Raw genomic sequence first — 19,723 nt, forward strand, 5'->3', positions numbered from 1 at the left:
AGCACACTTAAGAAGACACATAATAAGTAGGTTTGAAGGAAGTGGTAGCAATCCACCCACTATGTTCCTTTTAGCTAACCCTTTAATTAAATATTAAAGATATGGTTCTCAGGAAGATTTAAAATAACCCACTGACAGAAAAAAAGAGATAGGTTAAAAAACAGCAGAAAATGAAATAATCTCCCCGCCAAAGACTTACCACACCTTCAAGCTGTTTTTAACATAATTTTACTGGGCTGATGAGGGAAGAGCTTTTCTGAAGGGAAATAACAAACCTTATGATTTCCAGTGCTAGATCGCTCTCTATGTTCTCAGGGAGTCCTGCTAGGGATTACAAATGCTTAACTAAACATACCAGCTTCCTCTTCCACAAGGGAGAGCAAAGAAAGTTTATAAAAATTGAGAAAGTGAATTACTTGAAATGTATGAAAGTGAATTACTTGAAATTCCTCACTCAAAAGACACATTCTGCTGCTTGATGCACAGAGCTGATACGCAGTTTGAGAGGAAAAGTACATAGATACACTTCTTATAGCCTTGTCTCCAAGTATAAAGCAGAGTGAGATAAATGGCAGCAAGATCTGGGCAGATTCGTGGTACGAAGCATTTCTCTTTGTAGCGCACCACAAATTATCAGAGGAGAAAGCGAAGTGACTACTGATGGAGATCAGAAGTGCAAGAAACCAGGTTCTTGCAGTGCCCACGAAACTGAATGGCTCTGACCTGCATATTCCTTTTGGTGAAGGCTTTGATTATTTTTCTCTCTATCTAGCTGACAAAGCTCAACAGCCTCACTGAACAGTGTTTTTGCACCAGCACTGCAAGAATATCTGCTCTGCTGCTTCTTCTCTTGTATTTGAACTCCATTGTGCTCCTTTTGTTCTTCTATGCTGCATGTAGTTTTAAATCAAACTCCAGACCCCCAAGCTCTCTGTACAGTCTCCAGTGTTGCTGTAATACAAACAGAAACTGGTCAACCATTTCGATTTGCTCTCGTGTCAGCCATATAATGGAAAGTGCTTCCAAACACACACTGCTTTCCCCCTCCAAATCAGTCTTATAATCAATACTGTCCTACTTTCAATTAAAATACCACCACGATAGATACATCTATATGGTGCTTAGAATCTCACAACAGAAAACCCATTACTTTGAATACAAAAGCTGGCCAAAATGATTGAATTCCTGAGGCAACAGAAACGATACTGGTGATTTTATTCAGCACGTGTCCAATATGATTTTCCATTCGGAATCCACATTTTTTAATGCTTTTCTATACCATTCTTAACATTACCTTCAGCTTTTATGGAGTCCCTTAGAAAGTTGGTTTTTTCAATTTGTTTACCAGAAAACTTAAATTTTAATGATTAAATAATAGGACATTTATATACATCAGTGGGTTTTCTCAGATACTGGGCTCTAAGTACATACAATGTCTATTGAGTAAAAATAAAAAAGAAAAATTCCAGTCATGCAAATCATCTTACAAACCATGTTCCATTTGACGTGAAAATTTTTACTCTGTTACTGGCATATCATTTCAAAATTAGACAGATAAATTTTTAAGGTTGCTTTGTCCATTTCCACTCATTTGTTTTGCTGTTTGGAAGAACTGACAGGCCAAATGCTACTGCAGAAGGTACCGCCAGGGTAATCATTTTTCTGCTACCACCAACCAACCCCTCTGAGCTCTGGTGTGGACATGTTTTAAAAAACCACCTAACCTTCAGCTAACTGCACTGGTTTATTTCTGAACAGCACATCACAATATCAGCACAGAGAGCACATTGTAACCAGTTGGGTGATTCCACTTAGTAATTTTTCAACACTAGGACCTTTCAGCATTTTAATTCTGGTTTCATTTATGAATTAAAGGTCATATATAGAGCACAAATGAGGTCTAAATTTAGTCACAGCAGACCACAGTTCCACATAAAGACAAATCTTCAAGTTATGTTGACCTGCTAGGAGACAAAGATAAACAGCACAGCAAACATGTACCTGCAATGCACTGCTTCCCTATTAAATATTAACTGTTTCATTTACATTTAAATGAACTGAGCAGTAATGGATAGACTTTCCAGTACTGCTGTTTGGTGCTGCTGTCATGGAAAGAAGCTGAAGACAATGTGGGCTGTATGGGGGCAAATGACGCAATCTCAGCATCCGCTCAAGTGACTTCAATGATGACCATTCTCCAGTCTTGAAATATAATCCTACACAGCATTTTTTTTCTCTCCCTCTGTAAACACATCTGTTCATAAATAACTTAGATGTCTCCTTGACATTCATGGTATGTAACTGAAGCTGAAGTAGAAAAGGATGGGCGGTGTACAGCACTGAGGAGATGTCACAGTACTTTTGTTCAGCATTTTTGTCAAGTGCAGGTTGCTAACATCAGCCATCAGAGACGGGAGGGGTGACCCACCCATATTTTTCATGGGTCTTCACCAAACTCTTAAATGTTGCTTCAGCTTCCTTTCGACTGAATGACTTTTTTGATTTGCCAGCTTTTCTGCAGATACGGCCCTGCGCCAAACACAAAAAGAAAACCTTCATTAAAGATGTGAACACGCATCTGGAAACCACAGCTTAACTTTCCAACTCATCAGGACAAGAGGCATTCATTTACAGGTTCCAGCAAGCATAGTTCCCAAACCTGAGCAGACAAATGCATTATCAGAGATGATTTAAAATTATATTCAGTGAACAGGTAAGAAGGTGGGGGAAAAAAAAAAGAAAAAAAATTTAAAAAAAACCCAAAAGAAGGCATCTGCAGGGCTGTTCCTTGTCAGTGAGCCCCTGTGCTGGCACGCTGCCCCTGCCTCGGGCTTGCCTCCCTTGGCGACCATCCTTCTTCCTGCGACCCACTCGTGAGAAACCAACAGCTCTGCCCTTCTAAAAGGAGTGCCTTAAACCAACTAGCTTCCATTTTAATTCGAAAGTTCTAATTTATTACCCCTTCATGCCAAGTGTGATAATGAATGAAAATATACCATTTGCATATACTGCCTTTTTATTACCCTGCTATTATTATATTACCTTGAACTGCACAGCTGTATGAAAATTCAAATCCTTGTTTGGCAGTATAGACTTTTACTGAGTTATCAATATCTTACCTTATTTTTCACACTGGTCTGTGTCAATAACCAACCAACAGAGATAAAAGAGAGAATTACAGCTGCAGATTAATACCACTCTACAACAATGAATACCTTTAAACAAAATAATTAAAACAAAATAAATACCTTTAAAGTATTTATGCCCACTGGATTTGTTACAAAATAGAAGTTTATTAAAGTCACTAGTCTAGTAATTTTAGTAATTGTCTGATAGATTGCACTGAAAGCCTTCTTAACATTGAATTGTATTTGATGAGCAGATACCATATTACAGTGTTATAATTATTAAGAACGCAACTTAGTATGTTCTCATTTTTTATGGTTTTTAGCTCAAAAATCATCTTTCGCTTTCCTGATTTTACTGTCAATTTGGAATTTAAACCAAAAATTGACATTTGTAATAGCATGCAACAAATACTGAGAAAATAGTGATGTATATGGAGGGAAGAAAAGGGAGGAAATGGGAATAAAGGAAGCAAAATCTGTCCTTGGAGTATCAAATTTACTTTTACAGACTAAAACGAGTAAGATTTGTCTGCAGTGTGGACAAATAATTTCTTTCTAGAAAGCTGTCACAATATTGCAGAGGCTCTTTTGTGTTCAACACTGCTCCTGTTACAGTAAAACTATGGACACATGAAAGAAAAAGCTGTTTCCTACTCCTTTTTAACAAATAATTTTTCAGTGCAGTTTGAGCGGTCTCTCAGAGCACACCTTAACCAAAGAGTACAAATACCCTCCAATTCCCACCTCGATTTACTCATAGTCAATTTACACCCATTTGTTTTTCCCCAAACATCTGTTTTATCGGTCGATGCTTTTCCTCGCCTTTCTCCCTAGCTGCCATTTACAGACTAGAAATCCATTTCCTCTTTAAACTCCCTTGATAGACCAAACAGCAAGACACCTTCTACATCTCCACACAAATTCAGCAATTAATATGTCCCAAATAAGAATGATTTGAATGGTTCTCAATTGAGTCCAAATCATAAATTTTCTTTGAAAATGCTCATTTTTAGTTGTGACAGATAGAATAATTAAATAAAGCTGAGTAACATAGTTAAAAAAATCTTATTCCATAATTATAATACATAATTATATAATATAGAATTATCAATCATAATTGTTCTGCAGAAGCATTTTTATTGTTACAAAATATTTTGTAATTTCTTCCTAATCTGAGCTTTTATTGGAAGCACAATCAGAGAAACATAGGAAAAGAAAAAGAAAGTGCAACAGAAGATTAAATTAGCACAGAAAATGCTATCCTCAAAATATCAATGATGAAATACTTTTGAAAGTAAATATAAACTTTCTCTGCTTCCTAATTTCTGGATTAGATCCATTTGTCATGTCCTGTGTTTCGCACATTATTTCTTATCCTTTAAGGATTTGATACTTTTTTAATTGTATACATGCACCTAGGACAGTATGATTCACATCTCACCTAGCTTTTACAAAATAATAACACTAAGTTGTACCTAGAAGTAGGACCTTTGCATTGTGAACAGCTCTTTTTTGGTTTCGACTAAGCACAGCTTTCAAAGCAGGAACATAAGAATTCTCTGGTGTCGTAATGATGTGGTAAAGATCATCACATCATGTAAAATGTTACTGGAGCCATATCAGATGAAAGGAACATCATTTCATGAGTTTATTCTGAAACCTTTCTGTTATTAATGCAACAGATCATTAAATCCACTTCCACTACGGTACCATATACAGGTTGTATGTGAACTGCACCATCAAAGGCCAGCTAATTCTACCCTGCTGCAGTCCATGTATTTCTGTGCTTATACAGGAACTATGGGTGGCATGGTCAGCACTGTCTCTTATTAACCAACATCCTGTCAGCTGTTTATAATTTGGATAAAATTTAACCTCCTAGACTGAAAGTTTCCCTATTTGCTGCCTCAAGTAAACCTGGGGTAAAAACAAAGAAGGCTGGAATTTCAACTGACCAACTTCAGATGTTTTCAAGCCTATACTTGTGTGGTATCTACTGTCTTACTGATTTTAAGTTTTTTGCCATTCTCAAAAAATTCTTCCCAAATTTAAGTAAAAATGTCATTTTAGATGCAACTATAGAAGAAAGTGTCAAATGTTTTACCAGGCACCACTGCCAGCCCTGACTACAGTTTATTTTCAGCCTGCTACTTAAACATGCAGTCATTCTAACCCTGGACAGGAGCCTGTGAGCTGCCGCATTCTGTAAACATGGCAGTGATGGTAAATACAGTATGTAAATATGTGCTGTCCACAGCTCTGTTGGGCACAACTGCATTCTGAGCAAACCCCAAACCACATGTGTCACTACTGCTGGGGTAAGGAATACAGATCATTTGCATGGCCAACTTTTTGATGTGTCCAGCACCACATCAAGGAAAGCTATCAAACTGGTACAAGATCAAAACATTCCACAAGAGGTTAAACACAACAGCAAAAACCCAAGAAAGCCTTTCATAAAGATGTCACTGACTTCAGCTCTGAGAAGTCACACCAGGAGCTTATTTAAATACTTGCAATACTTTCAGATACTCGCAGAGTGCCTTTCATAAAGGGATAACTGAAAACCTAATTAAAGAGTTGGAGAGAATGTTTCAGATTTTACCATCTGCTGTGACTTCATGTACTTATCAAGATATAATTTTAACAAGCTAGAAACATATGAAAGGTGAAAGCAATGCTACAGCACCCAACTGGTTTTTATGCAGCCGTGCTGAAGCGCAGGGGGACGTGTGCCGCCTCAGCCTCCTCCCTCACTCGTGCTCCTGCTGCGGCCAGCCTGCAAGGCACAGTGAGCAATCGCATGCCTCTCATCCAGGCTGTGCCCAAACTAATGTGCCTGCACAAGCAGCTGACAACATCCAGTCTATAACCCTGATAATGGTGGGCAGGAAGACCTCCTGGAACACGTTCTGCTGTGGGCAGCCTTCTCAGGACCCTGGCTGTACCAAGGGACCAACCACTCCCTCCTGCCATGTTCAGCAAATGACCCAAGGTGAATCACACGTACGATTTGTCCCCCTGTCCCGGTTCCAGATGTAATAGAGGTCATTTTCTTTCTAGTAGAAGTGGTGGTTTGAATTCAGCATGAGAATTATATTGACAACATCCCTATGTTTGATGCTGAGCAATGCTCACACTAAGCCAAGGATTTTTCACTTGTGCTCTACCAGTGCGCAGGCACACAAGAAGCCAAGAGGGAATATGGCCAGGACAGCTGAGCTGAAGTGGTCAAAGGGATGTTCCACATCATAGAACATCATTCCTAGCATATTAACTAGGGAGAGTTGGCTGGGAGGGGCCAATCACTGCTTGGGGATGAGGCTGGGCATCTGTCAGTGGGTGGTGAGTATTCTGCATCACTTGGTTTTCTTGGGTTATTTTTTTGTCTCTCTGCCTTTAATTACAATTGGGGATTTTGTTATTATTAGTAGTATTCTATTTTACTTAGTTTCAATTATCAAACTCCTTATCTCAACCCACAAGTTTTTACTCTTTTTTTTTCTGATTCTCCTCCCCAGCCAGCCAGGGGATGAGGTGAGGGAGTGACTGTGTAGTATTTGGTTGGAAGCTGAGGTTAAAACATGACGCATTCACATCTATGGACCTCTGTGGGCAAATCTGGCAGCTTCTCTACTTCCAAGTGATGCCCCAGGAGTCTCTGTGAACACATCTCCCCTTCATAATACTCTGTGACACTGAAGCTTATCCTCAAAAATATCCAACTCAACAACTACTAGCTCTTTAATATCTGTCAGTACCACTGTCAGCAACGTGCCATGTCAATTCTTCCACAGCATCGCCAGATCACAAAGTAGTCCAAAGACAGAGTCTTGTACAGAAACCAAATATAAAGCTTGAAACTCTTGAGCCCGCTATGACCCACAGCTGGCCTATGGTGTCACAAAAATCAGGCTTGCCATTTCTTCTGGTCCTTCCTGAGTCAGTACAGCCTCAAGAGGATTTCTCTGAGCAAATGGAGTTCCCTCTCTTGTCAAATAAATGATAGTAGCTCCCAGATCCAAACCAAATGACTTTAAGGCAGTACCAGGTATGCTTCTGTGTGTGTCCTGTTGGCACTCCCTAGAAGACAGGACTATGTTACAGAGGTCAACCTTCCACACGATCATACAATCACCAAAAGTATGGCTGGAAGGGACCTGTGGTGGTCTCCAAGTCCAGCTTAGACACTTAGAGATGAACTGCCAACACAGGTCACTGTGGCCCTACACAGCCAGGTCCTGAACCCTTCAAGGTTGTGCTCAGTCCACTCCTGATGCTACTCCCTGCTTTATTAGGTCGCAAATTTTCAGAGATTTAATGTACACAGCCATCAGCCCTTACAGGACTGATGTTATTGTGGAAACAATGTAAGTTCCTGTGCTGTAGATCTCTGAGGTGTCACAGCAAACCTTCAGTCACATCCAGGTGTTTTACCTGGACCAGCTATCAGAAAGCTGTGTAAATTTCCAGTAGTGCACAGCTAAGAGACTCAGAAGCAGGCAAACCTTTGTGCTAGCACAGCTCTGCAATCTCCTCAGCCCTGCGTACTTTCATTCGTCCTGGCAATGCAAATAACTCCAGGCTGATCTCCCAAGGGCAAATCGCACAAGCCTCCTGCACGTGGGGCTAACCTCGGCCCATCATGTAAGCCAGAGTAAGGACACATGGATGGCTGCAGTTTCCTTTTCTGCCTCCACCTCTTAACAGATCTCTACAGCAGGTTCTGCTGACCCAACCCTAGGTAAATGTCAAGAGATGGAAAACAAGCAGAGAAGCACACAAAAGACTGCAGAGAGTCACTATTCCAGACACAGCATGCATCTATGGCGATCCCTCCGTGGACCGGAAGAAGATCCACAACAATATGCCCATTTTCCAAGTCTGTTGCGCCAGGTTTCTCCATGTATGACACAAAATCCGTGGATTTCCTAAACACTGAAGTATGCTATGAGTTTCTGGTATGTAACGTGTTCCGTAATGTGCCAGTGACTAACAGCTTTGGGCCACAACTATTCTATGCAAAGATACTCACACATTTTCTGATAAGGAACAGAGGCACTCAGTGCTTCTGCCTGAACCAGCCTTATCCTAGAATATTCAAACAAGCTTTCAGAGGAAAATATTTCCACTGGCTTTAGAGACACATTCAAAAGCAGAGCGATGCTGAAGTGAGTACTGTCATGCTCTCAGTGCAGTGATTGCAATGTGTCACAACATCGCTGTTAGAGCGCAATATACACAGTCTCTCCCCCCAATTACACGGTTTATAATTCTTTTCCTTCATGTACTGATGAGGCACAGTTAATCATGTCTCAAAAACTGCACACAATTTATATTGCACTGTATATGATTATTAGCTATAGCTAAAATAAAGTGGTATAGAAAGTGATACAGACAAATACTCATAATGCTGCTGCATAAGTGAATTAAAACAAGGAGGTTTTCCTGCAAATGTGTAATTTCCAAAGCAGTACTTCCATGCCTTTTTTGGTCTCCTTTTTAAGAATTATCCATAAGAGAAGGAAAACACAGCAAGTTCTGGCTTTAAAGCATCCTACAAATTGTGCCTTCTGGGAGCATAACTGTTCTTTGTCCAGGAAAAAGAAATCTGAGTTGCAGCTGAGTAATTATTCATGCTCATTTGTCTGTGCCAGTAGTCTGGTGCCAGTAGCTCTTAATCGATACAAACGTTCACAGCCCCAATCCCTGTCTGACAGCTACAGAGCACTGTGCTGCTCTCCCTTACCTTTCCCTAAGTCAGAACCGAGCTGGCAGTGCGATTTCAGCACAGATGAGGGTTAAGAAACTCCCTCCTTGCATTTGGGTGGCTGGCTACATTATTGGTGACTCAAGCATCTCCAGGGCTGAAGGTATGACAACATGGTGGGTTTCTGTCAAAAGAGACAGTCCCTGTTCCCTGCCATCAGAAGGGCACTTATTAGTCTAGGTGACAGAGGGATGTTTTCTTTGCTATGTATTCTCAGTTTTTTGCTGAGCTCCCTGGAGTACCCCAGAGTTCCTGAGGGAGAGTCCAGGTGAGAAGGGGAACATGACAGCAACTCTGCATAAGCCCACAGGTCCTCCACATCAGGAACCTGAAGCTACCCATCAAACATATTCATGGGTGTGAACCCAACCAAAGCAAAGCAACCATCCTTTGTGACAGACTGTAAAGACAAAGGCACCACAACAATGTCTATCTCCACATTCCCCTAAGTTTTACAATGCTAAAACAAAAAAACAAGAACAAAACAGTAGTAAAAAGCAGGTTGCCTCTGGGAACATCTAATCGAGTTAAACACAAACTTAGTAAGATCAGAGTCACAAGTGCTTTTCTACTGCTATTTATATTAAAGTGCCAATCTCTTGACTGCAGTATGTTTCATACTGATGCACATGGACATCTACTCAGAGAGCCCTCTGAGTGCTTCAAGCACATATCCTCAAATAACCTTTGGGTCATTTATAAATTTGTCTGTACATTACATGTGGGAAAGAGGAATATAGTGAAATTATATGACTTGACCATGACTGCACCTGAAGTCAGTGGCAAAACCTGGAAGCTAAACTCAGATCACCTTTTCTCAGGCTAAGTGCTCCAACCTCTCCTGCAAATAATTATAGAACACTTTGATGCCAGGTATATTTTAATGGAAATAATACTGTCAAATTTACAAAAAAATCTAATATTTTTATAAATTCATAGAAAACTTGAAAAACTAATTTCAGTTTCTTATCTTTTGCAACGCTTTGGTTTTTTCATGGACATGTATTATGGAAATGACTCCTTCTTACTGCAGCTGGGGGCTTGTTATCATTTGTAGCACAAGCCTAGAAACAGGAGAAATACCAAGTCATTCCACAGCTCATAAAGCCTGACTATGACAAGCATCTGAGCTCCGGGCCATTTCATAACACAGGCTTATGTCTTCCTTCCTCAGGTTTATTTTCACTCATCTTTGAATGAAGGTTTGGGATTATAACTGACTTGTAACTCTATCAAGGAGTCACTGCAGAAGTTCCATGGGTTTTGGAGAGCCTGTGCAGCAAAGGATTAAATCAATGAAGATCATTGATTTAAACAAAGAAACCGCACAAGATCGTGAAGCAGATAAGACATTTTCCAAGGACAGACTGCACGTGCATGAGCCAGGCACACATGTGCCACGCATGGCTGGGGACAGACATGCCGGATGTATCCTTCCTCAGCATGGCTTTTAATGGGAACGGGAGGAATCAGACTGGCACCTTGATCCTGTTTCAGAAGAGGAATCACCTGAACATCTGAAGTGTGGTGCCCACTTACCTGTTCTGTGCACAGCGCTAAAGACTACAAATTCACTTTCATCAAAGCACACCTACGCTTCTCCCTAGCTCAGGTGCTTTCCATTCCCAGTGCAGTGCTCATTTCACTGTGAGCCAGGTTAGGTAACAATATCACATCCGTCCTGTAAAGCTTCCAGGATCTACTCAGTTACTGCAGTTTCCAGATGGAGTTAAAGGCCAACAATGTGCAATGCTCAGCAGCATCCAGAAATGATCTGTGGAGTACAACACAGACCAGACCTTGCACTTTCAAAAAATACAGTGACATCCAAGAGAAACCTGCTATTCCATTTATAAGTGCGACAACTGGATCCTGTGCACCTTACAGTTAAGACACATTTTGAGCTACTCAGCCAGCATAACTACCACAGCATCTGAGGTTCTCACTGTTTAAATGCAGAGGAATTGCACCCAGCAATCCTCCCACTGCCCATCTCCCTTTCCACTGAATGTCAGCATTACCTTTTTTGGCATTTACAAGAGAAAACTGGAAACTGCATGTGAAGGACTGAATACGTCAAGGAAAAGAAAAGCCCTTCACTGACTCTCACCAGCCCAAAGGAGCTGAGATGGGAAAAAGAAACGCAGTAAGTATTATGTTACTTAACCACCGTCCCACTTGTGAGAGCAGATGCCCACAGGGGGACATGCCACAGATCATGCCTGGCAATCAGACTCCCAGGCTATGAGGACCTGAATTACTGTGGAGTTACAAATCTTCAATCTGGAAGTATCTGGTCATGCATGGAAATCCCTGGGCACTGTGTGGATGCTAGGAAAGCTGCATATTTTCAAGGCTAGCCTGTAAAAGGAAGAGTAAATCTTCCTCACAATAGAAAGTGGGTTATTTAGGTTACTCCTTCAGGATACCACCCTTCGTGACTAGGCTTTCTGCATTTGAAAAAATACAGTTTTCAATGAATTATCTGACAAAGCACCCCAATGCTACATGGTTCTCTGCCTGAGCACTCACACTGAAGAAAATGAACACTTCTTATATAATTCAGGGAAGAAGACTCTTGCTCTTTTCAGCAAATTCAATTTTCTCACAAAATCCAAAGCCACAATTCTTTCAAATTTTTATTTAGGAGACCAGCTAAGTATTGCCAATAAGAATAAAAGCATGTTTTAAAATTAGTATTTGGCTTAATTTAGGGATTTCATTTATTTGATAACTATTTTAACAGTAATAGGGATAGTTGAAAGTATTTTAAAATTTTCATTTTTATGCTTTGAAGGAGAAAAATGGAGATGATGTTCCCTCTGCTTTTTAAAAGAATTAAACCAACCTCCTATTTCAATGAGTTGGAATCCCTGTGTCTTCATTCCTCTCAGTAGAATATTTGCATAATAATAGTGGATGGTCAGAACACCAATATATCAGAGTACACATGAACAATTATTTTTTCCAGCCTGTTTATCAGGCCCAGCATCTCAATACATATGCTCCCACTTAAACTTCAGCTTCCAATCCTATGTTTCTCTGAAATGAGAGATATCTTAGAAAAGGCCAATAAATCTGATTTTCCTCTGTAGACAAACAATATTCTGTTATCTCTTTGGCCCAGCATTTATACCTTTTCATGGGAAACAAGTCCCCTAACACAGTCTTGATCTCCTCTGTCATCCTTGTATATGAGTCAATGTTTCTCACCCATGGACCTAAAGCAACATTTTCCCTCTTGAGGATAACCACCATCACTTTCTCAGGCAATTAATCAAAAGCAAAAAGTAAAACAATTCAGTTTTTTAAGGTCCTAATAGGACACAATTGCTCCAAATAATTCAGAGACCACTGTGCTCTCCGTACATTTCTGCAGCTTTTGAGATTAGCCGATTTATTCACAGCTACACTCCTCAAACCCAGTATCTGGAGTATGAAAACCCATGGATCTGCAATTAATTTCTGCTATACATATTTGAAAGGCCTGGAGTCTGCTGACCTCCTGGACATCATGCAAGTCCCATCTGCTATCTGCTCGCTCACACTTTTGTTTGGAAGGATGAAGAGGGAGTAATTTAGACTATGATTAACAGCTACCTTCTATAGCTGTTTGCCATAAAACAAGCCCATTTCTGCTGTTTCAATCTGGTAAAGCTCAGCTGGGATATTTGAATCTTTAAAATGGAGAGATAAATCCATTAAATAGTCATACAAGGCACAAAACATTTGAAGCAAACAAAAAGGGTTCCACTGAGGTATTTCTAATGTTACAATGTTACAAAGAGATCAAAGACACCAACAACTTTTATTTGAATTCAGGAACTTTTCTGATACAAAAATAAAGCTTAATTATAAACTATCTTTTGATTTTTATTTAAATCATGATATAGAAGCCCACAACAGCAACAATACTCAGAATTAGGGGTACCCTGTTCCTATTGTAATATGTCCTGGCAAAATTTCTATGTTTCTTGTATTCCCTGCAAGAATACTTGAAAAATGCTCCTCCTATTCACTGAAAGAACAAGAGAGTACTTCCCTCAAAACGAGAACCTTTTTTCATGACAATCTGCAGAGCTGACAGTTACCTGACAGCTGCTTTGCCTGGCAGTCTGGTCCCCAGCCTCCATGGACAGAACAAGGGACTTGTAAAAAAGAGGACAAGGCATCTGCTGGTCAGCACTACTGCAAGCTTTCATCTGAATTCCCCAAGGCATCAGATGCAGGTCTGTTTGTTGTTCTCAAAAAAAGAAAAAACCAAAACCTTGATGCATTACTTGGACACTGGTGTGTATAGCTTTGTCTTCTTTTAAACACCCATCAAACTATTCTGTCCAGTGAGAAACAATATATCTATTAGAAGATACAAAAATGTCTCTTAGTTTTGGACAAAGTCCATCCCTTTTCCTTTGGGACCACATCATCTACCATGCTTTCAAAGGAGAGAGACTACTCCTCTCTGAAACATGGGCATTGGTCTCATCTGTGTGCATTGTCACTCAAGGAGAGCCATGATGAATGTCCTGCTGTGACACCCCTTTCCTACGACCAGTACTATTCCTCCTTCCTTCTTTCCTTCAATAATTGATATTATTATGACAATGACACCATTATCCGGAAGTGGAAAGCAACTGACTAATTTTTAAACCTCTCTCTGAAATGATCAATAAATCATTTTAAAGGGCTAAGATGGAGTAATGCTCGATGGACCACCTCAATGGCCTGGACAGACACATAGACAGGCAAGGGAAGCTCTGCCTAGACAGACATGTCAAACAGTTGCCTCCAGGACCATAAACAACTGGTATTTAAATTATTTCATTAGCATCACCCCACCTCCCTGGCTGGCACCCCAGCTCTGCGGTGGCTCACAGAACTGTTTCGCTTGTTCAGCAGGGTCAAGCTCTTGCCTGTGATGACAGGAGCCAGCGAGCAGCTGACTGTGCAGGAAGCAAGTACAAAGTCATCCCTTTAAAAGCAAGGCTACAGTTGAGTTAAGGACAACACCAAGTTTTTTAAAATAGGATTCTGGATCCCAGACAGATAAACAGTCTTTGGCCTTTGATGTACTGAGAATTCCCCTCAAGATACTGACTAGAGCTGTGTGAATAATTGATTTTCTCAGCTGAATAGCTGAAGCAATCAACCAAACAAACCCCAACTTGTTTGTTAATTAACATTTTTTTCTTGAAAACTGAGGGGGAAAAAAAGTTAAATTTGGGGCTGTTGAATTGTTATATTAAAACAAAAGAAATCCCTCTTCCATTTTGAACATTTTTATTTACAGAAAAAAAAACAAACTAAAAATACAATGCTAGATTCATGATGGGAAGCTAGAGTGTGAATCCTATAAGGTAGGGCACCTCTCAAGTAAGGTCACCTGAGGCGTATCATTCTTGGTTGGTGGAATCTAGAGAAACAGCAACACTGCTTTAAAATCCAAACCCTGGGAGGTGTGCTCAGGTCTGGGAACCTGGAAAGAGATTTCACCACTTACAAGTGCAATGCTGAAAAGTAACAGAAAAGTGCTAACTCTGAAATTTCTCTGTTGCACATTTAAGTCTCTGTACAGATACAACTCCTGAGTGATATCCCATGAGATGTCAGAATGACTTACCTCAATTTCTATTGTACTCTTCTAAATGGTCTGTGAAATCCATGAAAAAACTTTTGAGTTTGTCAAGAATCTTAACTGAGAATGTATTTTCAATGTTAATTTTATCTGCTTTCGGATCATTTTGTCAAAAAAGAGAAGGTCATACATGCTCACAGCTACTACAAGCTCTACCAGGAGACCGAGAAGTGATGTTTCTCTTTGAAAGAACCAGCAGAAAATGACAGTGTCACAGCTAGCTCAGCAAAATGGGACTGACGAGAAACATCCAACGAAATGAGCCACCTTGGTTCGATCCCCTGAGCTGCCCCAAGGAGGAAGGTGTGCCAGCAGAACGCTCAGCCCTGCCCACTCACCCTGGCACCCGTGCCAGCCAGGCGCACTCTTGGATGCATCACAGGTTGGAGTATTCATGGTGATTTCATGCTAAATCACTGCTGGGAACCAGTGAATCACTGCTGGGAACCAGTGACATTTATCTGGAAGGTCCCTTTGACTCACTGGTGGCAGCAGTGCCCCATCTCCCCCTGAGACTGATGGCTGCTGCCATTTGCTCAGGCAGACTCATTCTGAGGCGATGGAGAATGGCCCTCACCCCTCCAGCCTTGCTGATGAACTGCATCTTGAATATTTCATGCTGTTGCAGGCTGCAGGCTGCTTACAGAAATTACACAATTAACCTGGTGACAGCCATGGCTATTTGTTCAGGACAGCTCCTTGCAGGCAGCAGGACTGCCCACGGCATGGCAGGAGTCACCTAAACCGGGCCACACAGCGCTGGGGAATGCAGCATCTCAGCCCTCGCTGCTCCATCGGCTCCGTTTTTATTTTTAAAAATGAACTGGTCTAAAGTGGATCACCTGTAAAATGAAACAGGGATAGGGGAGCACCAGTTGTATTTTGAGCCCTATTATGCAATGGAGTGGGGATTACATAACGAAGGGAGTGCAATTACAGAAACGTGGCTCCCATGACACAGAGCCCAGCTACGGTGACAGGCCGGCAAACCCATCACAGGCAAGATCTCTCTAACCCAGAAAATAAATGTATTGACCATACTGCCTAATAGCCCTTCCACTTGGATTGAACAATCTGAGAGGTTGACACGTGCCATGTTATATCACTTTAACTACTAAGTTACTTTTGGCAGTTTATTTCTGACTCTTTGTCATAATTGATTCCACAAACTTCTGGAAGAATGTTATTGAAACTCTTGCTTTTTAATGTGTTTATTAATTACGCACACATAAACATCCTCTGATAATCAAAAATTGCTACTACTCTCTGGAAATCTCGTAAGTGTTTAGGGAAGAAAATTGTCAGATTATATAGCTGAGAATTTATTACTAATAAAACAATTCCGTGTTTCTCTTCACTGAGCCATTTTATGATCCCAGTAAATATTGACTGAACCCCTTTAACAGTCAACGCTGCACAAAGAGGCTTAATTGTTACAAAATGAGAGAATTTAGAATTGTCCTTCTAAATTTTTGTAACAAATAACAAGAACTATGACCTCGCTAAAATGTGACAGGCTAACAGTGTAATGTAGTAAAAGCAGCTAAAGAACTTCAATGTATCTCAGCCTCTGTGTTAATTAAAACTTTTTTTTTTTCTTTGGTAGATGTTTTTTATATCCCAAGGTGACCTAGGAAACTTGACCTCTGGAAATGAAGTGCAGAGAAAAGTACTATCTGATTTTAAAAGAAGGGGGAGTAGGCCCAAATCAAATAGGTTAAAGAGAGGACAAGCCACTTACAAAAGAGCCTGTTGAAAAATCAGAATTAATTTCAGTCTTAAGAATAAACAAGCCTTTACTTCTGCTCAGGCAAGCAATTCCATAGAAGCAACAGGAGTAACCTCATTTTCAAGCAAATAAATAGTAGGTTATTATTTACTCTTTCCCCACCTTCTTGCCAAGATAGACATTTAAGAAGTTACTCAGTATAATTTACTGACAGAGACGGAGCTGTGCATGTCCCCCGAGTTCAAGGGCATTCACGAACAGGAAAACCACCGTCACAGCCCACAGTGCCCTGTCACTGCCCACTATAATACAAAGGGCAAAAAGAGCTACTGCCTACCAGCACTATTTGCCCATTTATTAAAAACGGTTTATTTTCTACGGATATTCTGCAGGAGTAAAAGGAAAAAAAAACCAGCATAAAATGCACCGATTCAGGTCAGACGAGATCCTCCTGCCGGGAGAACCGATCACCTCCTTTGAAGAGGAGAGCTGGCAGGAACCGTCTGGCTGCTGCAGCTGCAGTACCTAGCCCAAATTACTTGTTCCTTTCGGGCCGGACGATTCGAAACCTGTACAAGTTTGCCAGCAGCTCGGGCAGCGACTCCCGGCGTGCCCCCGCGGCACACCTGAGCGCAGTGTGCCCAGCCCCAAAGCCGGGCTCGGCCCCCGTCCCCGGAGGGATGCTATGCGGGACAGCGCAGACAAAGACCTGGGGGCAGCAGCTCCAGCGTCGCGCCCTCCGCCAGCGGCAGCACTGCACGCAAGGGACCACCGAGTATATACGGCCGACTGCTTGGTGAAGGGCAGGAGGCACCAACCCCAAACCCCACTGGAGCCTGGAGAGCCCCCTTTTGCTGTGGGGCGAAGGAGGTGCCCATCAGGCGTAACGAGCACGGTACCTTGGTGTGCCACAGGCGGCAGAGCCAAGCACAGGGACAAAAGCTGGGCGGGAGGACACGTGCTCCCCGTCCCTCTAAGCTGCACCTCTGCCGCACCCCGGAGCCAAACTCGTGTGTCCCTGCCTCCGCCTCGCCGGTGACACCAGGTACTCGGGAAGGACCGGGCCTGGGGACCCTGGGAAGGACCCTGCCTTTGGGGTTCCCACCCGAACACCGCTCAGACCCGCATCCCGAGCGATGGGTGCGTGCGCTCCTCCCCGCGCAGGGAGCCCTACCTGCCCCTTGACCAGGCTGGCGGCGAACTGCCTCATGACGGCCTCCACGGTGTAGGCGCTGGACCAGCCGCGGGGGGTGAGCAGCTCCATGCAGATGGCCCCGCCATCCAGGACGTAGCCGTTCTCCAGGCGGGGGCTAAGCACCCTCATGAAGGGCGGCGAGAAGGGGAAGTTGTCGGGGAAGGTGAGGTTGAGCAGGATGTATTCCGTGTTGGTCTCCTTCATGTCCTGCCACAGCACCGAGTCCTTGTCCACCTGGTGCAGCTTCACGTTCCAGTCGAAGAGGCTCTCGTCCACCAGCTCCACCGAGATGAAGCGGTCGCTGAGCCGCGCGATGTCCTGCAGCTCCTTCATCAGCCGCCGGGTCCGCACCTGCGTGCAGTGCTGCTGCCGGCCCGCGGGCACCAGCGCCGCCGGCCCCGACCCGCACCCCGGGCCGGAGCCGGGGCCGGGCCGCTGCGCCGCCTCCTTGCCGGCGCCGGGCTCCTTGCCCACCTCCCGCGGCTTCTCCCGGCCGACTCCCGAGCGCGCCTGCTGCGGGGGCTGCTTGGCCGGCTCCGGCGCCTTCTTGTTCTTGTGGCCCCCGGGGCTGCCCTCGCTGCTGCTGCTGCTGCAGCCGCCGCCGGGGGGGCCCTGCGGGTGCGGCTTGTTGCTGCTGTTCTTCTGGTTGCCTCTGCCGCGGAGCGAGGAGCCCTGCTGGCTGCTGCTGCGGTGGTGGTGGTGCTTGGGGTCCTCCGTGTCCCGGCTGTGCAGCCGGATCAGCCCGATTTTCCGCAGCAGAGTGGCCATGTTGTGCGCGGCTCTGCGATGCCTCCCGCCTCTGAGCACCGGTGGGGCTCTGGTGTGGTTGTTATCAATTTAAAGCCCGGCTCAGCGGTTGTGCTGTTGGCGGGCGGGCGGCGAAGCGCCTCACTGCCGGTCCGGGCGCAGAGAAGCGGCGGCGGCGGTGCCGCCGCGGTGCCGGAGGATGTGCGGCCGCCGCTCAAACGCCTCCCCTGCCTACAGCTGCGGCGGGCAGCATTGCCGCAGCGGGGCTGCTCCCGCGGACATCACGGCCCCGCCGCCGTGGCCATGATCCCGTGAAAAGGAAGGCGGAGGAGGGTGGTGGCGCGGGGGAAAGGTAGGAAGGCAAAAAAAAAAAAAATCCCCCAGCCTCCCGCACGGGAGAGCCCCCTCCCCCCCCCGCCCCGCACAGCGGCGGCGAAACCGCCTGCGCTGCAGATGGCTTCCCCGGCACCTTCGGATCGCGCTCGGCCGAGCCAATCCCCGGCGGCTCCCGGCGGGCCGGGCCCCGCGCCGCTCCGGGCGCCTCCCCCCGAGGCGGGCGGGGGGGTCGGAGCCCGCCCGCGCAGCCCCCGCTGTGCCCGCGGCGCGCTCGGCCCTTTGTTCGGGGAGAGGGGCCGCCCGCCCGGGCAGGGCCGCCACAGCCCCGCCGCGCCCTCCGCGCGCCTGGCGGCACCGCCGCTGCGGGGCTCGGCGGGGCGGCGGCCGGCGGGCAGCGCGGGCACCGTCCCGCTCCGCCCCGCGCTGCGGCAGCGGCCCGGCCGGGCGGGCCGGGGGCGGTGACGGCGGGGAGGGGCGCCGGGACAGACCCGCGGGTGCGTGGGCAGGTGTTGCACACTTAGTGTGTGTGTGCGCGCGTGTCGCCGCCCACACGGCCGGGAAACGACACCGCGGCAGCTCCGCGCACGTGTGTGCGCACGGACAGAGCCCGCACCTAACGCAGAGACGCAACAGCTCTGTGGTCATGTGTAAGGACACCATGGCCTGTAAGTGCGTGTGCGTAGATAGTTACACCTACCTGCCTAAACATGTATAATCACATATGTAATGTCTATAGAAATCGATATATAAACGGTTAAAATAGTTATAAGTGCATAACGTGTGTGTGTGTGCACGCATTTTGGTGTTTGTTGTGTTGGGACCATCTTGCTTTCTTCAGTACAGCAGATACACATATCCCATCCCTGCCCTCTAGACCAAGTTATGTCTGTCCTCCTGGGACTCTGTAGTACAGGAAGGAGCAGCTGATTCCCAAAATCTCTGTTCCCATCATCTTCTTTACCTTCAGAGACTGGAAAAGAAAAAAAAAATTTACAAGAAATGCTTTGAATTGAGGAATAGTGAAGGCAGGGCCCAAAGTTATTACATCTGTTGTATGGAGGAGCAACAGCAGCATTATATTCCATAACACATTTCCCATTGGTGGATGTGGAGGTGGATCTCCTCTTGGTCTCTGAAGACTCCTTAGAGCAATGTCAGGAGATACTGGCCAAGTTGACTTGTG

General features: G+C 44.4%; 1 protein-coding gene across 1 annotated transcript; it reads right to left on the reverse strand.

Annotated features, from left to right (window-relative positions):
- Positions 1–1,198: 1,198 nt before the first annotated feature.
- UBE2QL1 (ubiquitin conjugating enzyme E2 QL1) lies at positions 1,199–18,861 on the reverse strand. Its single transcript, XM_030265718.4, has 2 exons — positions 17,437–18,861; positions 1,199–2,529 (listed from the first exon to the last, which is right to left on the reverse strand). Exons 1-2 carry the CDS (start codon positions 18,223–18,225, stop codon positions 2,398–2,400), a joined length of 921 nt encoding a protein of 306 aa, XP_030121578.1. The 5' UTR covers positions 18,226–18,861; the 3' UTR covers positions 1,199–2,397.
- Between the last annotated feature and the right edge of the window lie 862 nt (positions 18,862–19,723).

The sequence above is a fragment of the Taeniopygia guttata genome, chromosome 2 (assembly GCF_048771995.1).
Source record: "Taeniopygia guttata chromosome 2, bTaeGut7.mat, whole genome shotgun sequence".
Lineage (NCBI taxonomy): Eukaryota > Metazoa > Chordata > Aves > Passeriformes > Estrildidae > Taeniopygia > Taeniopygia guttata.

Bases quoted from the DNA above. Each gene is read 5' to 3' on its own strand.
- UBE2QL1 (XM_030265718.4), bottom strand. From the start codon at position 18,225: ATGGCCACTCTGCTGCGGAAAATCGGGCTGATCCGGCTGCACAGCCGG. The intron at 2,530-17,436 runs GTAGGGCTCCCT...TGTTTGGCGCAG, and splicing joins CCAGCCTGGTCAAGGGGCAG to GGCCGTATCTGCAGAAAAGC.